We start from the raw sequence: 21,650 nt of genomic DNA on the forward strand, positions 1-21,650 counted from the left end.
AAAATTTATTGTGCATGTAATATTGCTTTGTTTAGGAAAGACTGAATGATCAGATCTTAAAGTGACAAGTTATTATTTCTAATAAATAATAAAATAATGTCATTAACTTACTAGTAAGCTTATATTTTAATAAATTATAACCTATTAATTTAGTTGTAAAATTTGTTATGAAAACTTATTGTGTAAGTAAATATTGCTTAGTTTGGAAAGAATCAAACAATTAAAGCTTGCTTTGACAATTATTAATGATAAATAATAAAAAAATGTCACTAATAAGTTCATTATAACTTATAAATTCAGTTAAGAGATTTTTTTACGAAAATTTATTATACCTCATAACATTGTTTGGTTTGCAATGTGGCGGTGATGAATGGTGAATTGTGATTTGGTTTCGTGGAAGGCTGCGTAAAGGCTGAAACTCCTATAGGACCTATACTATATTATATATAATATAATAATAATAAAATAGTATTATATAAGATTGTATATATAGTATGATGATTAATGATTAATACACGCGTAAGGTAATAAAATTATTGTAAATAAAATAAGGTAGCCATCCTAGGTAGACCACAAAATTACAAGCGTGGGTCACGTGCTGCAATTGGGAAAGCGTGTGGAAATTGAGTCTTCAATTCTAACCATCATTTATTTATTCCTTGATAATTCGTATTACTTACTGGAAAAGTTATTGAATGTCTAAAAATTACTTTTTAAAAATTTTAATATGAAAAGAGGAAATTAATTAATTTTTTGACAATTTTTTTTGTATTTCTTAAGAAAAGATCGGCCTAAAAAATTTGGAGCCATATCTTAAAATAGAACTTTTTCATTATCACTTAAATCATATTTAATTAATGTTTTATAACATAAATTTATATTATATATATTAACAAAATTAATATGACTTTTGTTTTTTGGAAAATGTTTTTGCTATAATAAATTTTACTACAAAAAAGTTACAAACTAATGTATCAACGAACATGATCAATAACACTTCAAGAAAATAATAAAAGTATTTGACTGATTGATGCTAGTAATATTATAAATTTTATAACATGAGATTTACAAAGATTTACCACAAATCACAAAAAATAATTCAAAAATGCATTTTATAGGTTGTTGAATTCCACTAATCATATTCATTGTCACATTGATTTGTAAGGAAATGTTGTGCAGTAAAATTTATAGAATTTCTAGGATTTTCTTATTTAAATTACTTCTTCTAATTAATGACGCATCTATTTGTAAAACTTTTTTTTTTATAGAGTTTCAATATATGGCGTCCGCTTCTGATGATTGTACTATTTAACATCAAATCAAAACACCAATCGGTTTTTGGTGTAAGTAGGGATTGAATATCAAATTTCTTATTCAACCATCAGAGACTTTACCAATTAGGGTACGTTTGGTAGACTGTAATAGACACTGTAATGTAACAGATATTCCTATGGCATAACTATTTGGTTGTTTGGTTATATTTTTACTACAATGAATAGTTATTCCTTATGAATAGCTATTCTTCAAAATGAGAAATGACTATTCCTTATCAAAAGTACTGAATATCTATTCTTTCATCTTATGTAATAAATTAAAAAAAATTTCCTAACAAACCATTAGTTGCCACACCTTCAAAAGGAAAGAAAATAAATTTTCTTTATTGTTAATTATTAGCTCTATTTTGAACACTCTAAAATAAGTGTATTTTAGGAAATTTGACTTAAAAATGATTTAATTACACATTCTTTTTATACTCTACTAAATTGTGGATGCATATTCAGGATTCTATTCCTAAAAGGTTACTAAACTAATGAATAGTAATACTTTTTATATTCCAACTTAATGTATTCCTTGTAATACTTATTTCTATTTCCATATAATAATTATATTACAGTGTATTAAACGTGCCCTTAAGATAATTGGACCCTTAATTATATGAGTTATAACTAAGTCTTATAATCAAGCAGGTTAGTTTTTATTATTTATTTTTAAATGTTAACATAGAATAAATAAATGAAATATATTAGTTCACGCTTCACACTATCAAATTAAAGCTGATTAAAAAAAATCGTATGTCATTATTGACCATGAACTTGGTCTTTCTAGTATTAGAAATTGCTTTGAAACTATGATATTCGGAATACGGACAGGGAGAGAGGGATTTGAGAAGAAGAAATAGAAGACGAAGAAAGTCGAAGAAGAAAACAAAAAGAGAAGGAAGTCTTGCCTCATATCGAATAAAGAAAATGTTGGATTCTATTACTCCCACGTTCCATCTAATATGAACGTTTTTTTTTTTTTTTTTTTTTTGAAACTGATCTAATATGAACTTTTTATATTAATTGGAAACATGACGTTAATCATAGAAGTTATCGTTAGTTTGAACCTCTTCTAAATGAAAATGACCACGTTTCTATTTGAAGATTGATTCCAATTAAAAACGACCACGTTTCATTATAGAGTGGAGGTATGAGATATTTATAACGTAGACCAAGCAAGTTTCTAGTTTTTAATGTAAGTCTCCTCACAACAGCTTTATCCATACTGGGTCAAAGTGGTTTGAGGTTTGACTTGATTCTCAATTCAAAGAGTTTGAATTTTTTTTTTTTTTTTTAAAGAATTTATAAGTGGTTATAATTTTGATCAAAGAAAACTGTAAAGAATTATCATTCCTAAATTTAGAGAGATACCTGTAAAACCTTAATAAAGTTATAAAATAAAAGGGGCAAAAATTTAGGAGTTCAAATTTAATTTTCATTTTAACATTTTTTATATACTCTTATCTTCTTCTTTTTTTAACAATTTATTAGATATTTTGGGAAGTTAAGAAAAGTAGACACAGGATTTTTCCTCGGAAAATTAATTGGATATTTTGAAAAAACTTTGAATAAATATTCAATCTTTATCAAGGTTCTAATATGTTATATAACTCTAATCCAAATTTATTATATCTAATCGTACTCGAAGAATAACCAAGTTAGCTAATTTTACCTAAGTACAAGCAACTTTTTGGGTCGATTTGTGGTAAGGGAAAATTAGCCCAAATACCCATTTGGTTCGATCAATATGTGTAATAAAATAAAGAGTCATGTCTAAAATTTTAATACGTAACACACAGAGTAGAGGCTAGTGGTGCATTACATAGACGAGTCCAAAGGTGCTAGACAACAAAAAGATGGAAAACATATGAATAATGGTCATCTTTGAACTGTTACATATATAGAGCAAAAATGAAAATTAGAGAGAGAGAGAGAGGACTCCATTGTGCTAGCACGTTCACACCAAGCCCTTTAATTATGCTTCTCTTAAGTTGCAGAGAAGGTTTGTATGTAATATGGTAGTTGAGGGAATAATTAAGAGTATGGGAGAGTTTTTGTAGAGATATTTTTTTGGAGAGCTTTTAACGCTAGATTAAATGAGAGGTTTTTTTTTTTTTTTTTTGATAAGAATGCTGGTAGACTTTCATTAAACTGGGATGAAACCCAAATCAGATACATCATTAAGGACTTGAGACATAATTATAGGGGGAGTATCTTCCACCCAAATAGTACATTCAGAAATTAGTTTGGCATGTTTAGCCATGAGGTGAGCTGCCTTGTTCCCTTCTTTGCGCGTGAAGGATGTCTTCCAAGCTCTAAACTTTGGCACCCAAGAATTTATACCAGTAACAAGTTGCTGGATCTGAATAGGGCCCGGATCATGGCTGGCAATGGCATTCATAACAGTTTGGGAATCCCCTTCAAGAATAATCTCCCTAAGGCCCAACTCCCAGGAGAAAATTATGCCAATCTCAGCAGCTTTGGCTTCGACATCTAGAGCTCCTAACGGGTATGGGAGTGTTTTGCTAAGAGCTCCCATTATTTGGCCTTTATCGTTCCGAACCACCACTCCTATCCCACACTGACTCCGTTCCTTGAAAACAGCCCCATCAACATTTGTCTTGTACCAACCTGGTGGAGGGGGTTTCCAAAGAGTAAGGACGTGGGACTGAAGGGCATTAGAAGAAACACAGTGGGTTTGGAACTCCGCCAAGTAGATTCTTGAAGCCTCAAAAATTTGCAAGGCCGTTCTACTAGTTTCCCCATGTCGCACTGCATTTCGATTATTCCAAAGGAACCAAGCCGTTGTTGCGAAAGCTTCAAGGTCTTGGGCTGGTTTGGCCTCCATTACGCACCAAAATAGGTCCATGAAGTTTGGTGGGCTGGTCATGAGGCCAGGGGCTTTGACATTTGCCATTTGCCGAACTGCCGCTGCAATATCACAACTCCAAAAGGTATGACCTGCTGTTTCCACGCCTTCACACAAGTCGCACTCCACATCCACTGGAATCTTACGGTTTCTGAGCTTAGTTTTAGTTGGGAGGATGTCTTTACACGCTCGCCAAATAAAGTTTCTAATTTTGTTTGGGCAGTGGAGCTTCCAAATTGCTTTCCAAAGTGACTTCATCCTGGTGTTATTCGAGCATTCCCCAACATTGATCTTGGACAGTTGCTTGTGGCTTACATGGTAGGCACTTCGGACCGAGAACACCCCATTGGCTGTACCAGACCAAACTCTACGGTCCTCAGGGTGAGTGGAGCTTAGAGGGATAGCCAAAATAGTTGAAGCCTCATGGGGAAGAAAAATGGAATTAACCAACTCAAATTTCCACACTGCACTTTCTTTATCAATTAGAGCAGAAACTTTCTCATTATACATCAGGGGGTTTATAGGAGTCAAGACCTTGTAGGTTTCGGGGTTGGGGATCCACTTGTCACTCCATATCTTCACTTTGTCTCCATTTCCAACAGACCATCTAATTCCGTCTTCCACCACGCTTTTAGCAGCCAAAATGCTCCGCCAAGCAAAAGATGGTCTTTTGCTGAGTTGAGCTTCAAGGAAAGACCTGCCAGCAAAGTACTTGGCTTGGAAAACATGGTGGAAAAGAGAATTTGTGTTTTGGAGAAGGCGCCAACCTTGCTTAGCTAGGAGAGCTAGGTTGAAGGCTTTTAGATCTCTAAACCCCATGTCGCCCATATCTTTGGATTTACACAACTTATCCCAAGAGACCCAAGAAATTTTTCGCTCATCAGATTTTTGTCCCCACCAAAATTTGCTGATCATAGAGCTGAGTTCTTTGCAGAGCGAGTCAGGCAACTTGAAGCAGCTCATTGTATATGTAGGAGTGGCCTGGGCAACCGCCTTGATGAGGACTTCTTTGCCAGCCGAGGATAATAGCTTTCCCTTCCAGCCAGCAATTTTTCGGCCAAGCTGATCCTTAATCCTATTAAAAGCCTTCTTTTTTCCTCGGCCAATTAAGGATGGAAGGCCTAGGTATCTTTCATGTTGCTTGATGACTTGGGCACCAAAAAGATTTTTTTATTTCAGCTTGAGTAGGAATCCTGGTGTTCTTGCTGAAGAAAAGGGAAGTTTTATCTTTGTTGATTTTCTGCCCAGATGCAGCCTCATAGTCATGGAGAACATCCCATACTCGCTGACATTCCCCCATATTGGCCCGACAAAAAATGATGCTATCGTCCGCAAAAAACAAGTGAGACAAACGTGGGGCACCCCGGCAAATAGAGATCCCCTTAATCTTCCCCAACCTCTCTTCTCTTTGGAGCATTGCCGAAAGGCCTTCTGCACATAACAAAAATAGGAATGGCGATAACGGGTCCCCTTGGCGAATACCCCGAGAAGGAATAATTTCGCCATTCGGTTCCCCGTTGATTAGTACAGAGTAAGAGACAGAAGTTATGCACATCATGATAATGGAAATCCACCGGTCATGAAATCCCATTTTCTGCATTACCCTAGCTAAACATTCCCATTCTACTCTATCAAATGCTTTGCTCATGTCTAACTTAATTGCCATGAGACCTTCCTTACCCCTTCTTCTCTGTTTAATATGGTGCATTGTCTCAAAGGCAATTAATACGTTGTCTGTGATAAGTCTCCCAGGGACAGAGGCACTTTGTGCTTCACTAACAATCTCAGGCAGGATTTTTTTCAGTCGATTTGCTAGGACTTTGGCTAAGACTCTGTAGACCACATTGCATAGACTTAAGGGGCGGTATTCAGTGATTTTTTGGGGATTTTTTGTTTTTGGGATAAGGCAGATATGAGTATCGTTGAATTTAGGGGGCATAACACCAGTATTCAAGATATTTAACACACACTCAGTTATATTCTGCCCAACAATACTCCAATAATTTTGAAAAAAGAGTGGAGGCATACCGTCCGGGCCTGGGGACTTGGTGGGATGCATTTGAAAGAGCGCATTCCGAACCTCATCAGGATGGAAAGACTGGAGAAGGAAATTGTTCATCTCATCTATTACTTTTCTCTCCACTGCTTCAACGACTGGATTGAACTGTGAAGGCTGGTCAGTCTGATAGATGGAAGAGAAGTAGTTTAAAATGATGCTCTGGATGTTTTTTTCATCACCCTACCACACTCCATTGCTATCTTCTAACCCAGTGATTCTGTTTTTCTGACGTCTTTGGGAGGCAACCGTGTGAAAAAATCTGGTATTTCTATCCCCACTTTGGTACCAGAATGACTTTGATCTCTGCTTCCACATTGCAAACTCACGCTCAAGGAGCTCATTAATCTCTCTTCGCAAACTTTGAATGTTGACAGCATCTTCATGGAGAGTGTTACGATTTTCTAGACACTGGAGGCTTGTTTGCTTCTCATTAATCTGTTTTCTAAGGTTGCCAAAGACGTTTTTGCCCCACCACTGAAGTTGGTGCTGGCAGCTTCTAATCCTGTCTTGGGTTGAGCAACTATCTCCCACCATGCTATCAACCGACCAAGCCATCTCCACCACATCTCGGCAACTCACATCCCTAGTCCACATTGATTCAAAGCGGAACTGGGCTTTACCACGGCGACGCCTCAACTGAGGGGTATGATGAAGGGCTAAGAGGCAGTGATCAGACGAGGACATAGACCTATGGTACACCTTAGCTTGCTGGAAGAGCTCAGTCCATTTATTATTTGCTACCATGCGGTCTAATCTGACCAGAGTGCGTTGATCACCAATCCTGCCATTGCACCAAGTAAAGCGTTGTCCAACAAAACCCAAATCCCGAAGATCACAGTTGTCTAAGGCGTTTCGAAAAGCATCCATCTGATTTGCATCTCTTTCAGCCCCTCCACATTTTTCTTCAATATGAGTAATCTCATTAAAATCTCCAAAAACAACCCAAGGCAAATCAAATTGGGCATCCAAAGTTTTCAAGAGCCTCCAGGAGCTAGAACGTTGAGCAGCATCAGGGTGACCATAAAAGCCGGTAGCACGCCAAGTAGAATTCACGATTGGATCATGAACGATGGCATCTATGTGGGAATGGGAATAGCTTTGGACTCTGACATCAACGTTTGCTTTCCACAGGAGGGCTAAGCCTCCACTTTTGCCATCACTTGGGACGATTAAAGCTTGTAGGTGCTGGTTTATCTTATTCTTGTGCTTCTTCATCTGACTAATGCTTGCCTTCGTCTCCATAACAAAGACCAACATGGGATCTTCTGCTCTCACAAGATCTTTGAGAGCTTGAACTGACTGAGGGATCCCAAGCCCTCGGCAGTTCCAAGCTAAGGTCGTCATTGAGCCCGGTGGGGCTGCGCCGCAGCCACCACCTTGCCGCCATCCACGTTGGTATTACTTCCTAAGGAAATAGCTCCCTTTTTACTTGCTTTCTGATTGTTCTCCTTTAACTTCTTCGTGTGTGGAACGTTTGGATCCAAAGCTTGGAGCGGGCTTGGACCAGGCCTCTTAGTTCCAATTGGCTCCATTTTAATGGGTGACTCATCTTTGGTCTTCTCCCTTTTAATCCGTTTCCAATAGACAGGGTTAGGTCCAGGGGCTTCCGGGACCCAGCCCACTTCACAATCATATAACATGGCCACTGGGCCTTCGTTGGTAAGCTCAGGAGTTGGCCCATTTGAACAGGGCATCACCTAGGAGTTGTCATTTTGTCCCTTGCTTTCTGTCATTTTTTGAGCTTCTCCAAGCGTGCGAACTGTTGACGCCGTAGCGTGTTGAACCTCAACTGTTTGTTTTGTCAAACCAGTGTCAGGCTTTTTGCCAATTTCTTTTCCAATATCTTTTTCTTGTGGCAGGTCTGGGATACTGCCTGTTGTCAACTCACCTTTTCGGACTGATGTCACCGCACCCAATGAGGGAGTTTGGGGCACATGGTGCACGTGCCTGTCAGCTGTGTTTGCTTCCTTCCAAGAGCCACCCAGGGCCTGATCGGACTCATCAGATCTCTGGTTCGGTGTCCCAAAGCTAAAGCCTGAACGCTTCACCGGTTCGGCGCGTAGCCAAGCCCCATATTGGTGTTTTTCTTTTCCAACCCCACCGTTAGTTTCTCCCTTTTCAGAGCATTCGCGTTCGCTGTGTCCGATTTTGCCACACAGGTAACAAAAATTTGGTAATCTTTCATATTGGAAGAAAACCCATCTTGGTTCATCATTCTCAATGCTAACCTTCTTTGCCCGGATAAGTTTCTTTGTAACATCCATCTGGATTCTAACCCGTAGGTACCGTCCCCATTGAACGCCTTTCTCCGAGACATCAACATCAAGGACTTTCCCAAGTTTGCTGCCAATCTCCATGCCTGTCTCCCTAGTTCTGCTTTTAAGAGGGAGGTTTGAGATTTGGACCCAGAAGGGTGACCATTTAAGGTCTACTTCCTTTGGGACCAGTTCGCCTGAGAACTCCTGTAGAAGCACCAAATTTTTCTCAAAGCTCCATGGGCACATTTCCATGATTTTCTTTTTGTCTTTTGGGTCACTGAATTCCACTAGGAAAAGTTCTTCTTCAATCTCCGATATTTGAACAGTCTTGTTTGTCTTCCATAGCATCCTCATGGTTTTCCTCAGGGCTTCTATGTTGATGCTACGCTGGGTAAGGACCTTCATGACTAGGCAGTTTTTGCCTAGTTCTTTTGCTGTTTTTGTGCTATTTTCTCCCAAGACTATGTCTTCGTCTTCCTCCTCCGTGAAGGAGAGTTTTTTCCAAAGCTGTTCTAGTTCTTCTGCCATTGTTCAACTCCTCTATCCTTGCACAGTCAACCTAAGAGTCTCATAGAGAGACGACCAAACGCTTGCAAAAAAGCAAGACCAAACACTTGCAAAAAGCAAGACCAGTACCCGCCTCTACGTCCTCAGAGACTCCTGAGTCCGAGAGGTTTTATAGCAAGCTTAGGATGTTCCTTGGGCCTGGTTATCAAATAAGGAGCGAAACTATTGACCCCATGTTTTTAAATAGGGGGTAAGCTTAAAATTCCTTTTAACTTATGTAAAGAAATGAGTTGTTTTAGTAATGGTCAAGAAAAATGTTTGACTAAACCTAATTAACCACAATTAGTGTTAATTCTGGCACATAATAAACATCAAGAACAAAGATGGTAGGTGCAAAAGAACTTTTTTACCTTTTTTTTAATTCTACCTTTTCACTTTTACTTTTTTTTAGCTTTTCAATTTTTATTTATCTATTAAATTTCTCTCTCTCTCTCTCTCTCTCTCTCTCTCTCTCTCTCTCTCTCTCTCTATATATATATATATATATATATATATATAGTCAAAGCTGAGAGAATATCCAATTAGATTCTAATTGTTGTCTAATTTTGCGCTATGTGTTTTATCTATTTTCTTTTTTAATTTTTGTTCTAGGTGAGTCAATGTTGTTCAAAAGACAAAAAGTCTAATTAATATAAATAAACCATCAAAAACTCAATTAAAAAAAAAAAACACTCTGTGTATATCCAAAAAGAGAGAGAGAGAGAGAGAGAGAGTAAACTCATATATATATATATATATATATGACTTAAAAAAATGTATAACTCTTACATTAAGTATAATTTAAACTTATATATGTGTAGTTATAATTGTTTTTAATTGTACCGTGCATATAAACAAGTTATACACTAGTTAATTAATAATTGGGTTTGCACTTTATAAACATGCATCTACTGGGGTGTGTATATATATATCCTATAAATGACTTATCTATAAACTTTATTTATTTATTTATTATTACTATTATTATTTGATTATATATATATATATATATATAACCGAATCCTTTGACTTTTTATTAATTTCTCTAGAGCTTGCCACATCATTATCATTTTTTTAAACAAAATTATTTAACTTTTTTTAATTAACGATATCAACTTCAACCCAAGAAGGACTAATCTTTGACATCAACAGCCAAAGTCCAAACTTAGTAAGGAGTGAAACTCTATCTCTCTAACAAGTCTAACTTAAACTCAAACTCAAACGTTGATAATTTATCTCCAAATTTGCGAGGTTAATAATGAACACTATAAAAGTAATGCAAACCCCAATATATTTTTTTTTAAGCCGAGTAGAGCTATGAGCTCTTCTTCTGTTATTTTCTTCTCTTCTACTTTGTTAAATAAAATAAAAAAATTATTTTATGGTTTTTAATGTATTTTTTAAAAAGTGATTTTCATACATGAACCACTAAACCCTACGCCTGTGACTGTATATAATTTTTTTTTTCATTGTTTAAAGTTTAGATTTGTTAAAATTTAAAACTTATTGTTTTATGGGTTCGTGTACTTTTTTCATTTTCTTATATTTCTCTTTTGAATAGTCATATATTTTTTGAATTGTTTCAATAACATATTCTTTAATTATATATATTTTTTGGAATTTTGGAAGTTTTAACATCTAAATTTGTGTTAGATTTTGCAATATTTGAACATGTTTAGCAGATTTCAATGACTATATCATGTATTATTCTTTTAAAGGTAATCAATTATTCTTTTATATTTCTCTATTGTGTAATCATATACATTTTGTTTTGTTTCAAAAATTTATAGGAAGTAAGTCTTATGATTCTTTAATATTTTTTGGTCTTTCAAAAGTTTTAACATCTGAATTATTTTTTTGATGGTAATACATCTTTCTCTTATATTTCTCTGTTGAGTAGTCACACACACACACACACACACACATATATATATATATATATATATATATATATATATTTATATTATCTGTAATTTGTAGGCTTTGAATCTTTTGATTTCTTTCAACAGTTATAACCATGGATTATTCTTTTGAATGTAACTCATCTTTCTCTTATATTTCTCTATTGTTTAGTCATATTTGTTTCAATAATTTCTAAGCAGTGAATCATCTGATTTTTTAATTTTTTTTTTTTTTTTTTTGTTTTTTAGAAGTTTAAATATCTGAATTTTTGAGTTATTTTTTTGCAATATCCGAAATTGTTTAACAAATTTTTTATAAGCCATTGCACGTTTAAGCAATGGCTTCTTCATCAAATTGTAACACAAATTGAAGTTATACAAGAGCAAATCATGCAATGATATAGTTTCTTAATTATTTAAGATTTTATAAAATTATTTTAATTTACCTCACAAATAGATAGGTTCTCATGCATAGTACGGATTAACGACTAGTTATTACTATTATTAGGGTCATGCTAACGAGTGCCTTTAAGGCACTAGTTAAGAATCCAATTAAAGAAAGTTTTTATGGAAAAAGAACAAAAAGAAATTAATGTTTTGACAGTTTTTTTCATTTCCCATAAAAATAATGTCAAAACTTTCTTTAATTGGATTCTTAACGAGTACCCTAAGAATATTCGTTAGCATTTCCCTTATTATTATATCAAGATTATCTATAATTAATACGTGACTATGAGCAGTTGTGCTCCTCGTGAATAAGTTTCGTAAGATCATTGCCCGTGTCCAAGAGAGGGATACTGATGAATGTGGCATGCTTTCGTTAGATAATAATTGAGTGAGCTCCTCAAGGACAACTTCCACTATTTTGCATTATGATTTAAGACCGTTCACGTTCTATTGGCCAAAACTACTTTTTAGTAAACAAAGCAACGATTTGTTCAGAAAACAAGGATTAAAGGTGCATTAGATATTTTATAAAATGCTTCTGTCCATCCCATTATTATTTGTATCCCTTGGCATCTTTTGATTCTCTATCATTTTGGAGAATTAGCTCCAAACTAATCTACTGCATGGTGTTTCTATGCCAGATTTATGCAAAATATATTTGCTTTTGTCACCCTAACCAGATGCTTCATCATTAATGTTAGACTTATTTTTGGGATTGAGATAAGGGAAAGAGAAATCAAAAGCAAACATTAATGTAGTTTGGCCTGACAACTTACCTTTATAATGAAAACCCTTTAAAGACTATACATAGAGAGAGAGAGACCAAATTGAAACTAAGTATCTGTTTGTATTGCGCGTCCGCGTTCAATGTTTTTTTTTTTTTTTTTTCCTCAGCTCAGCGTCTCTTGCATTGTTCATGGAACATGAACAGTATAAACAGGTTAATGAACAGTACCCGCATGTGAACAGTTTTTTTTTTTTTTTTTTTTTTTTTTTTTTTTTTTTTTTTTCAGTTTTCAATTTTCAGCAAAATAAGTTGTATCTAAATAAACCATAACCATAGATTTACCCTAGGTTAGAGTATGATATGTAGTGTAAGTATTGTAGTTCAATAGCACAAGTAATGCTAGTACATTAAATCTGGCCTATCAACAATTGCCTTGAGCCTTCGGTTTTGATATCTTTTAACATCCTCCTCAAAATCAAGACAAGAAGCTTGAAAATTCTTTGAAATTGGAATGCTAGACTCTTAAGGAAAATATGATCATGTTAGATTGGATTGGATGTGTAGAGGACCAAGTTCAATGAAGAATGGAACACAAGTTACTTGTTAACAACAATAGGCATAGGTGGTCAGATGATGGTTGCACTAGTTGTTGGAAAGATAATATATGCAAATGAAAGCGTCGTGGGTGGACATATGACTGCCTCAGTTATATTCAAAATTATGATATCAATTGTGGGTAACGTTCTAGTGGCTAGTCGATAATTGGTTCAAGGAGTGCTTCAACTCTTAAGGGACTAATAAAATTTTTGAGTTGTTGTCTAGATTGTGAGTGAGAGAGAAGAGAAAGTGAAAACAAAGACTAATGTGGTGGGAAAGCCAAGGAGATGTCTTTAAAGCATTCACATCAAAGGTTCTAAAAAGTTTAGCTTTTTAAGTTGCTAAAAGTTAAATTTGACTAGCAACTTAAAAAGCTACTTAATTTATATATTTTAATACCTCACTTTATAATAAACTCAATATCAATACTCTATTCTTTTACTACTTTATTTAAATATTTTTTCTTTATTTTTTTTTAATTTATTCTTTCTTTTACCACTCAAGTTTCTCTCTTTTTCTAACTTTCATTTAAATAATATTTTTCGTGTTTACCATCTAAATACAGTAAAACATTAAAAATGGAAATTTACTGTAGATAAGTGTTAAAAATTTTGACTTTTGGCACCATTGATGTAGTGGGTTTTTTAGGGTTTTGGGTGCTAAAAAGAATTTTAGCTATTTTAGCACATTTGATATGAATGCTCTTAACTAGCTATAATAGCATTTCAACCTAAATTTACATAATAAACCAAAAGAACACCCACATTGGACTTGCAGCCCTTACTAAAATTATAGTTAACTACAGGACTTCCCTAAAAATAAATAACACTGTAGCTTAGTCAAACTAATGTTTTATTAATTTTTCACCTCTCTCGGTGTGAAGTGCCCGATCTCCATCTCTGTACTTGCTACAAATGGGAAATATCTTCTCACAACTTAAAGGAAACCTGCCACAAATCTGATTACCATCCTTGATGCCACAATTTTTGATAGATAAGCAGAAATGCCCTCAAACATGAGACATTTATGAATCTATTTCAAACAAGCAATTCAATGTTAATTACATAGAATAATTATCCAAATCGGAATCCTACATCACAAGATCTTTAGTATCGTTATAGGATCGGGATCCTATAAGATCCTAAGATCCAAATCGAGATCCCACATGGATTTGACCTTAGTAGAGATCCTAGTGAGATCCAGGACGGTTTAGGGAAACAGGATCTTAGGATCATAAGATCCTAAGATTATAAGATCCTAAGATCTGAATTAAGATACTGATAACCATAATTATCCCCATATGTTGAGTTTGGTGATTGAGAAACTATGAAAAGGGTAAATATATTGCTTCGGAGCAAAATTTCTTTGGTCAACTTCATATACAGGTTGTTGGCAGAGTTGCATCATCTCCCTAATGTGTGTTTTAGATTGAGATAGAAAGAGGTGAGTAGGGAGAAACAATAAAAAAAAATAATGAAAAATGATTATTAAAATAAAATAGAGTTTAGAATATAAAGCATCGGATGTGTGTGTTTTGAAAAGTGATTAACTAAAATCCAAAAAATAAGTTAATAAGTTATTAGTCCATAATAGAGAGAAAATTTTGACCAAACCAATATGAATATTCTTACTATATTAACTATTGATTTACAATGGGCCCATTAAGAGTATTTATAAAGAATTTAATTGGCAGTTAATTGAGCTTAAACCTAGCTATGATAGAGCTATATCATGGCAATACAAGTATTGTAGTTCAATAGTGTGGATGGAGGGCACCAATTTGGTGGTAGGTAGGTCTTCAAGTACTGGCCTGCTAGGCGAAGTTACCAAAGTGCCCTTGTCCATATTTTACCCACCTACAATTAGTATAAGTAGTAAGAGCATTCCCATTGAGACTGCCAAATGAGAAATGTTGGGATGATTTAGCATTAAAGCCCAAAAATCACCAACAGCTAGTCTTGCAAATGCTGAGTATTGCAAAAAAATTTGCAATTGTGCTATAGTGCGATTCTAAATGTAGAATCGCACTATAGCTCAATGGTAAAACAAAATACTAATATTTTATTCCTTTTCACTGTTTGCTTTATCAACTCCTCTCTCTCTCTCTCACCGATCACTCTCATTCTTCTTTTTTTTTTCAGTTCTAATTATCTCATTCAATCCCCCCCCCCTCTCGTCCCTCTCTCTTTTTTTTTTCTTTTTTTTTCCTCTCTATTTTCCCTTGAATCAAGGGTTTGATGTGGTGGCAGAGGTGTCGATGTGGTGGCAGATGTGGCGACGTGTTCATAGGTTTCTGGTGTGGTTTGCAGCGGCAAGATCAGCATAGGTATGGTGATGGATTTGGTTGTGGGTTTCTCTATATTTGTTGTTCGTGGTGGTGGAGAGTTTTCGTGGTGGTGGGGATGGGTGATTGATGGTGGTGGTGGCTGATGTGTGTTTGTTTGATTATTTTTTAATGGGTTTGTAGATAGGTTTGTGGGTGTTTTTTGGTTGGTTTGTGCCTAGATATTTGGAGGGTTTTTTTGGTCATAGTGGTTGCTATGTGGTGGTGACTGGGTTTTTTGATAATTTTTTTAATGGGTTGTGGCTGGGTTTGTGGTTGGTTTGCGGGTTGGTATTTGCTGGGATTGTGGTGGGTTTGGGGTCACAGTGGTTGTTGTGTGGATGAGAGGGTGGTTTTTGTGTGGAGGTGTGGTTGACAGAATGACAGAGTGATAGAAATTAGAAATAAGTGGTAGATAATTTTATATTATTTTATTGTATAATTTATATTATTTTAGTGTGTTGTATTGTAAAATAAAAGTTGGGATGTTGGGAGTATTGTAAAATAGTATGGTATAATTTAATAAGTAGGTTTTTGAGATGACAAAATAGGATTTGATAGGATTTTGGGATGAGGATGCTCTAATAGCTAAGGTAATTACAATAGGTTTGAGCCATGATTAATCTTGATATCTCCAACAAGGATAGCAGGTATGTTATTTCTGCTTAAATAATTACAGCGAAACCAATTCATTCTAATATATTCACTGATGAGCTGAGCTTAATGGATACTTTAATCTGACTATTGAAGCCAGTCCAGCATGTTTGAGCAGTGTCCTGTAAAATGGTGACACCTTATTGTAATTTACTTTTTGTGCATGAAGGATTTCTTAACCTTTATTTTTATTAAAGTAATGGGTTTTATCTAACTTTTTAAAAAGAAATATAGTACGTATTTTAGAAAAAGAAAAAGTACTCCATTGATCATTATATGAAGAAGAAAATTTGAAGTATGGGAAAATGAAAAAGGAAGAAAGAAAAAGAAATTAGGTCACCAAGGCTAGAACAAGGACCAAGTGAAGAGAGTGTGGGACATGCCCACTTCATGGTCCATGATAAGAGGGGAGGACAAGGAGAATCCAGAGGACCATGAGAGTAGGCCATTGAAAGAGAGAGAGAAGAGACACGACAAACATTTTCGTCGGTGGTGCGAACCCTGGCCAACCAACAAACCATCATGGCTGCATTAGTGAAACCATCTACTACTGAAATCCAAGTTAGTCAAGGGTGCACCTTGAACATGAAATGTCAGCTAACAATATATTCCCTTATAGCTTTGCCACTTTTGGCTGTGTGCCTGGCCAGTCCAAGACACTCATGGTCCCAAATGCTTCAAGCTATTGTCACTCGTTGAAAGAGTGTACGATTGGTATGTACCAAAAGTGGTTCAATAGTTCTGGTTAATTATGGGTGGGACAAGCAAAATTGAAGTAGATGGCTTGTGTAGGAATCTTATGTACTACTTTGTGTTTAACTTAATGTTTCATCAATTCTAGAATGTTTTGTGTCTGATTTTTTATTTTTTATTTTTTATTTTATATATTTTAAACATTTGGTTATATTATAGGCAAATTACATTTTTTTTTTCATCCTAAATTATCTGTTTGATTACACTTAATCCCATGAACTATTGATGAGACACATGATCAACCCTCCAATTTTAAAATTACATTACACTTATCTTCTTACTGTTTTGTTTTGCTGTAACCTCTTAACGGAACTTAGTATTAAAAGACATTGCTCTTAGCTATTTGTTTTCGAGATGAGGTAAATTGGTCTTTCAATATTGAATTTTGTCAAACTTAACACCAAAACAGATAATAGGGAGGACATTAAAACAAGTTTTAATTTTGGGGGTCAATTGTTAATTTTGATAGTTCAGGAGGTTAAATGTAATCAAGAGGATAATTTAGGATAAAAAAAAAGAAAAAGGAATTTACCCTATTTTATGAGGAAAGTAAAAACTATAGCAAGCTAGCTATGGTTGGTAGAATATTAGGGTTTTTTTTCTTTTTAAGAGAAAAATATTAGGTGAAATGCAAAAAATGAAACAGAAAATTTATATTATGTGTATTGTGTAGTACTTACTTTGTCATTCGATGGATATTAAACTGTTACTATGGCTAAAATTAAATGACTATGTTACACTAATTTAGCAATTTTGGTTTGGCTTCTAGCAAATATGATGGAATGGAATATATATGCCAAAGAATGACGTATGTCTTTCAGCATGAAACAATATTATATGAAGCAGTTTTATTTTCTTTTTCTTGTTTTTTCTGTAGAATAAGTCAATAGTGGTAGAAAAATAATTGAGTTCCTTAATAAAGGAATGGAGGGTGACATTTTAAACACTTTTTGCGAATAAAACTCTTCTTTTATTAGCCCCCACCGCAATAGGATTAGAACTTTTGTTAACGAAATGAATGTCACACGTCACATTTAGTGAACCAAATCTAGTTATAGTGGAAGTGTTTTAAAAAATGAATATCATCCCCAACCCATACTTGCAACTAATTCTTAAATTAATCCCGATACTCGAGTAACTTTGGACTTCTCTGAAGTAATTTGAAATAAATTAGTCAAAAATTGTGGAACCGTGAGTTTTGTAAAGATGGTCCAAAATCATATTGAACTCATCATAATTATGAAATAGAACATATGAGATAAAAAGCCAAGCCAAAAAGCACTGAAAATTTAATATTACACAAGTCCCTGCAAGAGTGTGAAGACTATTCTCAGAGGAAAGTGTTCTCCACTGAAAAGTGATGTGTTGTGGGTTCAAGTTTAAGAATCAATCTCTCCAATAAAAATTAAAGATTAATTGCCTACCAATCACCTATTTAAAACTTCATAAAAATGAGAGCTTTGTGCACTGTATATATAACCTTCAACTTCAAGAACCGACTAATCCTATACCAACCATGATTTGGCAGGTAATTAAGTGCTAAGATTCATATGTGCACCCCTTATGCATGTAAATTTTCCCAAAAAAGTTTTGATTTCGAAAGAAAATGAATCACTTTATGTCAATTGTAATTCATTCAGAAGGGACCTAATGCATAATCACCAATGTCAAGGGACCCAATGCTAAACAAAATGTTTGATCTCTGTCTCTTCTCTCTCACTATCGGATCAAGCATGCATACCCACTGATTCAAAAATTATCTTATCTTCTTTGAAATGTGGTTTCTAATCCATTGACCCTTGATTTGGAGTTTCTAATGTGGTCCTCATCAGTCATCACCTCCTTTAGTCCCTTTCCTAAACTCCTTTTTTCTTTACAGAACTCATGTATGTGATTTTTGATGTAAACATGTTTCTAAACTATCTTTGTGTCTATTCAATTTTGACAAGCATTTTTCTTGTGCTTTGTTTCTGTTAGTTGCTGATTCAATTTGATGACCTTCTCTTTACATTTGTCCTACTTTAATTTGTTAGTGTTAAATCTATCTCATTAGTCATTATCTAGTTTACCAATCCTCGTAAATATTTTTTGGGATTAGGGGCATGCATTAATTAAACCCATCAATCCAATAAAATCAACCCAACCCAAATGCTCCACGTGGGCATTTCATGGATTGATTCAGGTTTCTGAATGATGAATTTCAACTCTACTAAGCGGACTTGACCCAACATATGGTGATTTTGATGACGGCAAAACCTAGTAATAGCAGAATGATCCTATATGGTTCCTTTTTGTTCAAAGTCTTACCTCTTTTGATTTGACTTCAAAGACTTATATATGTTTCTTCTTAGATCAATTACTTTTTTTTTTTTGATAAAAGGGGGAGTATTATTTAATTATATATATAAAAGAGTTTATACAACAACAGAAAGTTCAAGCCTTAAAGGACATAATCTACTAGTCCCAAAGTTTTCCATATCTCATACAAAAGGTACATATATAAAAGCGGGACAAGTATCGTAGATTTCCAAAAGGCACTATTGTTGGTTTCCCCTCTTTGCTAAAGCATCCGTGTAGCCATTAGCTTCATAGAAGATGTGGTGCACCTGGATGGTCCAATCGCATTCCATAAGGTTCCTACAATCACAGAGTAATGGAATAGCATTTGGTGAGATATCATTTTTAGTGGTTAACTAGGAAAGAACTGTCATTGAGTCAATTTCAAGATGAATAAATTTAAAACCAAACTCCAATGCCAGAATTAGGCCCTATCAAACTGCTCCTAATTCCGCAATATTATTAGAAGTAATACCCATGTTTATAGAAAAACCTGAAATCCATGCACTATCGCGCAACAGACCACCTGCACTAGCCATTTCAGGATTATCTATAACACCGTCATCTATATTTAATTTTATAAAAGGTTCTATAGGAGCAATCCATTTAATGATCCTGGGGATCCTAATTTTAATAGTCTTTTCGAGGCAAGCTAAATAGAGATATTTTGTAGCGAACTGAACTGCTTTGTGGACGATCCGGGATTGGAAGTGGGATTGATTGTTAAAAGTACGTTCATTCCTAGCTAACCATAAGTGCCAACAAAGGAAGGTGAAGTACATTTTCCAAGGAAGCTGGTGGCAAGGATAAGTGTATTTGATGTGGCATTTGTTTGAAGCCAGATTTGAAGCAGTAGTTGAAAAAACGACAGGGGCAAGATACTTGGAGATTGACACCAAACTGCCTTAGCCCACGGGCAATCTCGTAAGATATGGATAGTAGTTTCTAGAGTATTGCACCTAGGACAGTGGTTATTGATTTCCGGGCGAGAAAAGGCCAAATAATGACACGTTGGCAGCCGATGGCGCATGGACTTCCAAATGAAAATTTGAATTTTTTTTGGGACAATGGAGTTTCCAGATCCAGCTCCAAAGAGATTTCTCAAAGGGGATATTAGCTTGTTGGTATAAGAAGTTTGAGGCAGATTTGACTGAACAAACTCAATTATTTTGAGGCCAGTCAAAGGAATCAGACAACCTAGTCAACTGGACCACTAGAATTCCTAGTATAAGTTGTTCAAATTGCTTCGGAAGGGGAAATTGTAAATCCTTTAATCACCAATCATGTAGGTCCCGTAGCGAACTAACTAGTCTCTGTTCCTTATTTGGCATAAGAGGACCTACAATATGACTCTGAAGCGATTCTCCAGGAATCTAATGGTCCTCCCATACTTGAATGGTTTGACCATCCCCTACTATCCATTTCATACATCGGCGAAGCCATTGTTTTCCAACATGAATGACTTTCCAATAGATTAATTACTTCATCACAAAGTATATTTATTTATTTTATCACCTTGAGTAAATTGGTCATAAGGAATTTGACCTATGTTTTGATTTTTGTTGTTCAATTTTTTGTTGAGCCTTTTGACAAAAATAACTTTGAAAGACCCTCAAGGAATTTGACCAATGTTTTTATTTTTGTTGTTCAATTTTTTGTTGAGCCTTTCGACAAAAAGAACTTTGAAAGACCCTCAAGTAAGTCATTCTTTAGAGTAGGGTAGGTTACACTCATTCCTAAGCATTACTTTTGTAACCAAAAAAAAAAAAAATTTCTTTGTACTGTCTGAATGAAATCTTGCATTTGTGGACACCTTATTAAATTTCAACAGTTTATTAAATTTTTTGTGGTCCTTTCATGAAATTATTCCACCCCTTTTAGGCCTCCAACGAAACTAGCCACAGCATTGAAGTATAACATCCCAATTCTGGGCCTGGGTTTATACTTTAAGGTTGTGAAAAAACTTTGAATCCAACTGCCCAGGCCTATGAAGCTGATTGATATTGATAATAAGCCCGATTATTATACGTGATCGATTACTAATGGTGCAATCGGCCATGCAGCTACATTACAACTTGTGATCAGGATTCTACATCCCCAAAAGAATAGTGATATGGCCCATTTAGAATAATTGGGCTTTCACTTTTTTGGTGGGCTTGTTTAGTAATAGTTTTATTAATCCGAAGAACCAACTACAGAACATGAATCCTTTTGGCGCTTCTACAAAACTTAGCAGGCAATTAGCAACATCTGAATATCCTTCAAAAGAGTTTTCCAGAGCCCACCTACCTAATTCATGAGAATCTATATTTAAATCTCTACACAGTACACACCCAGTTTTACAAAACTATTTGGTAAAACTTTTTTATGCTAAACTATTTGGTAAAACTTGGAAGCTGATGAGCTACATCTTTTATGTCTGCAATTACACTTCCCATCTACCAAAAAAAACTTGGAAGCCAGGATTTTTATCAAAGTATTTGGTAAAACTTTCTCAATATTGGATTTGCAAGTTATTTGACATCTTTGTGAAACTTACAAAACTATACTCCTTTATTTTTGCGAAAATAAATAAATAGAAACCCAAAATGAGAAAACAAAATGAATACTACAAATAAGATATAAGTTCTACGGTTGCCCTTAACGATCGCAACATATCTAAATCTCAAATTCTCAACAAAAAAGTATATAACCATGGATCAATCATACCTCAAGATCAAGCTCCTCACCCCCTAAATAGGCCTTCACCACAAATGTTGCAATGAAATTCCTATGGCAGTCCCTCACTATCACTCCTATTCCAAAACATTTTGATCACTATTTTTTTTCATAACTGATTTAACTTTGTTTGCCATGGGTT

At 34.9% G+C, this 21,650-nt stretch overlaps 1 protein-coding gene across 1 annotated transcript; it reads right to left on the minus strand.

The window, feature by feature from the left end:
- Positions 1-7,944: 7,944 nt before the first annotated feature.
- LOC115985457 lies at positions 7,945-9,033 on the minus strand. Its single transcript, XM_031108392.1, has one exon. It carries the CDS (start codon positions 9,031-9,033, stop codon positions 7,945-7,947), a length of 1,089 nt encoding a protein of 362 aa, XP_030964252.1.
- Between the last annotated feature and the right edge of the window lie 12,617 nt (positions 9,034-21,650).

This window comes from Quercus lobata, chromosome 4 (genome assembly GCF_001633185.2).
Source record: "Quercus lobata isolate SW786 chromosome 4, ValleyOak3.0 Primary Assembly, whole genome shotgun sequence".
In the NCBI taxonomy this organism is placed as follows: Eukaryota; Viridiplantae; Streptophyta; class Magnoliopsida; order Fagales; family Fagaceae; genus Quercus; species Quercus lobata.

Bases quoted from the DNA above. Each gene is read 5' to 3' on its own strand.
- LOC115985457 (XM_031108392.1), bottom strand. From the start codon at position 9,033: ATGGCAGAAGAACTAGAACAGCTTTGGAAAAAACTCTCCTTCACGGAG.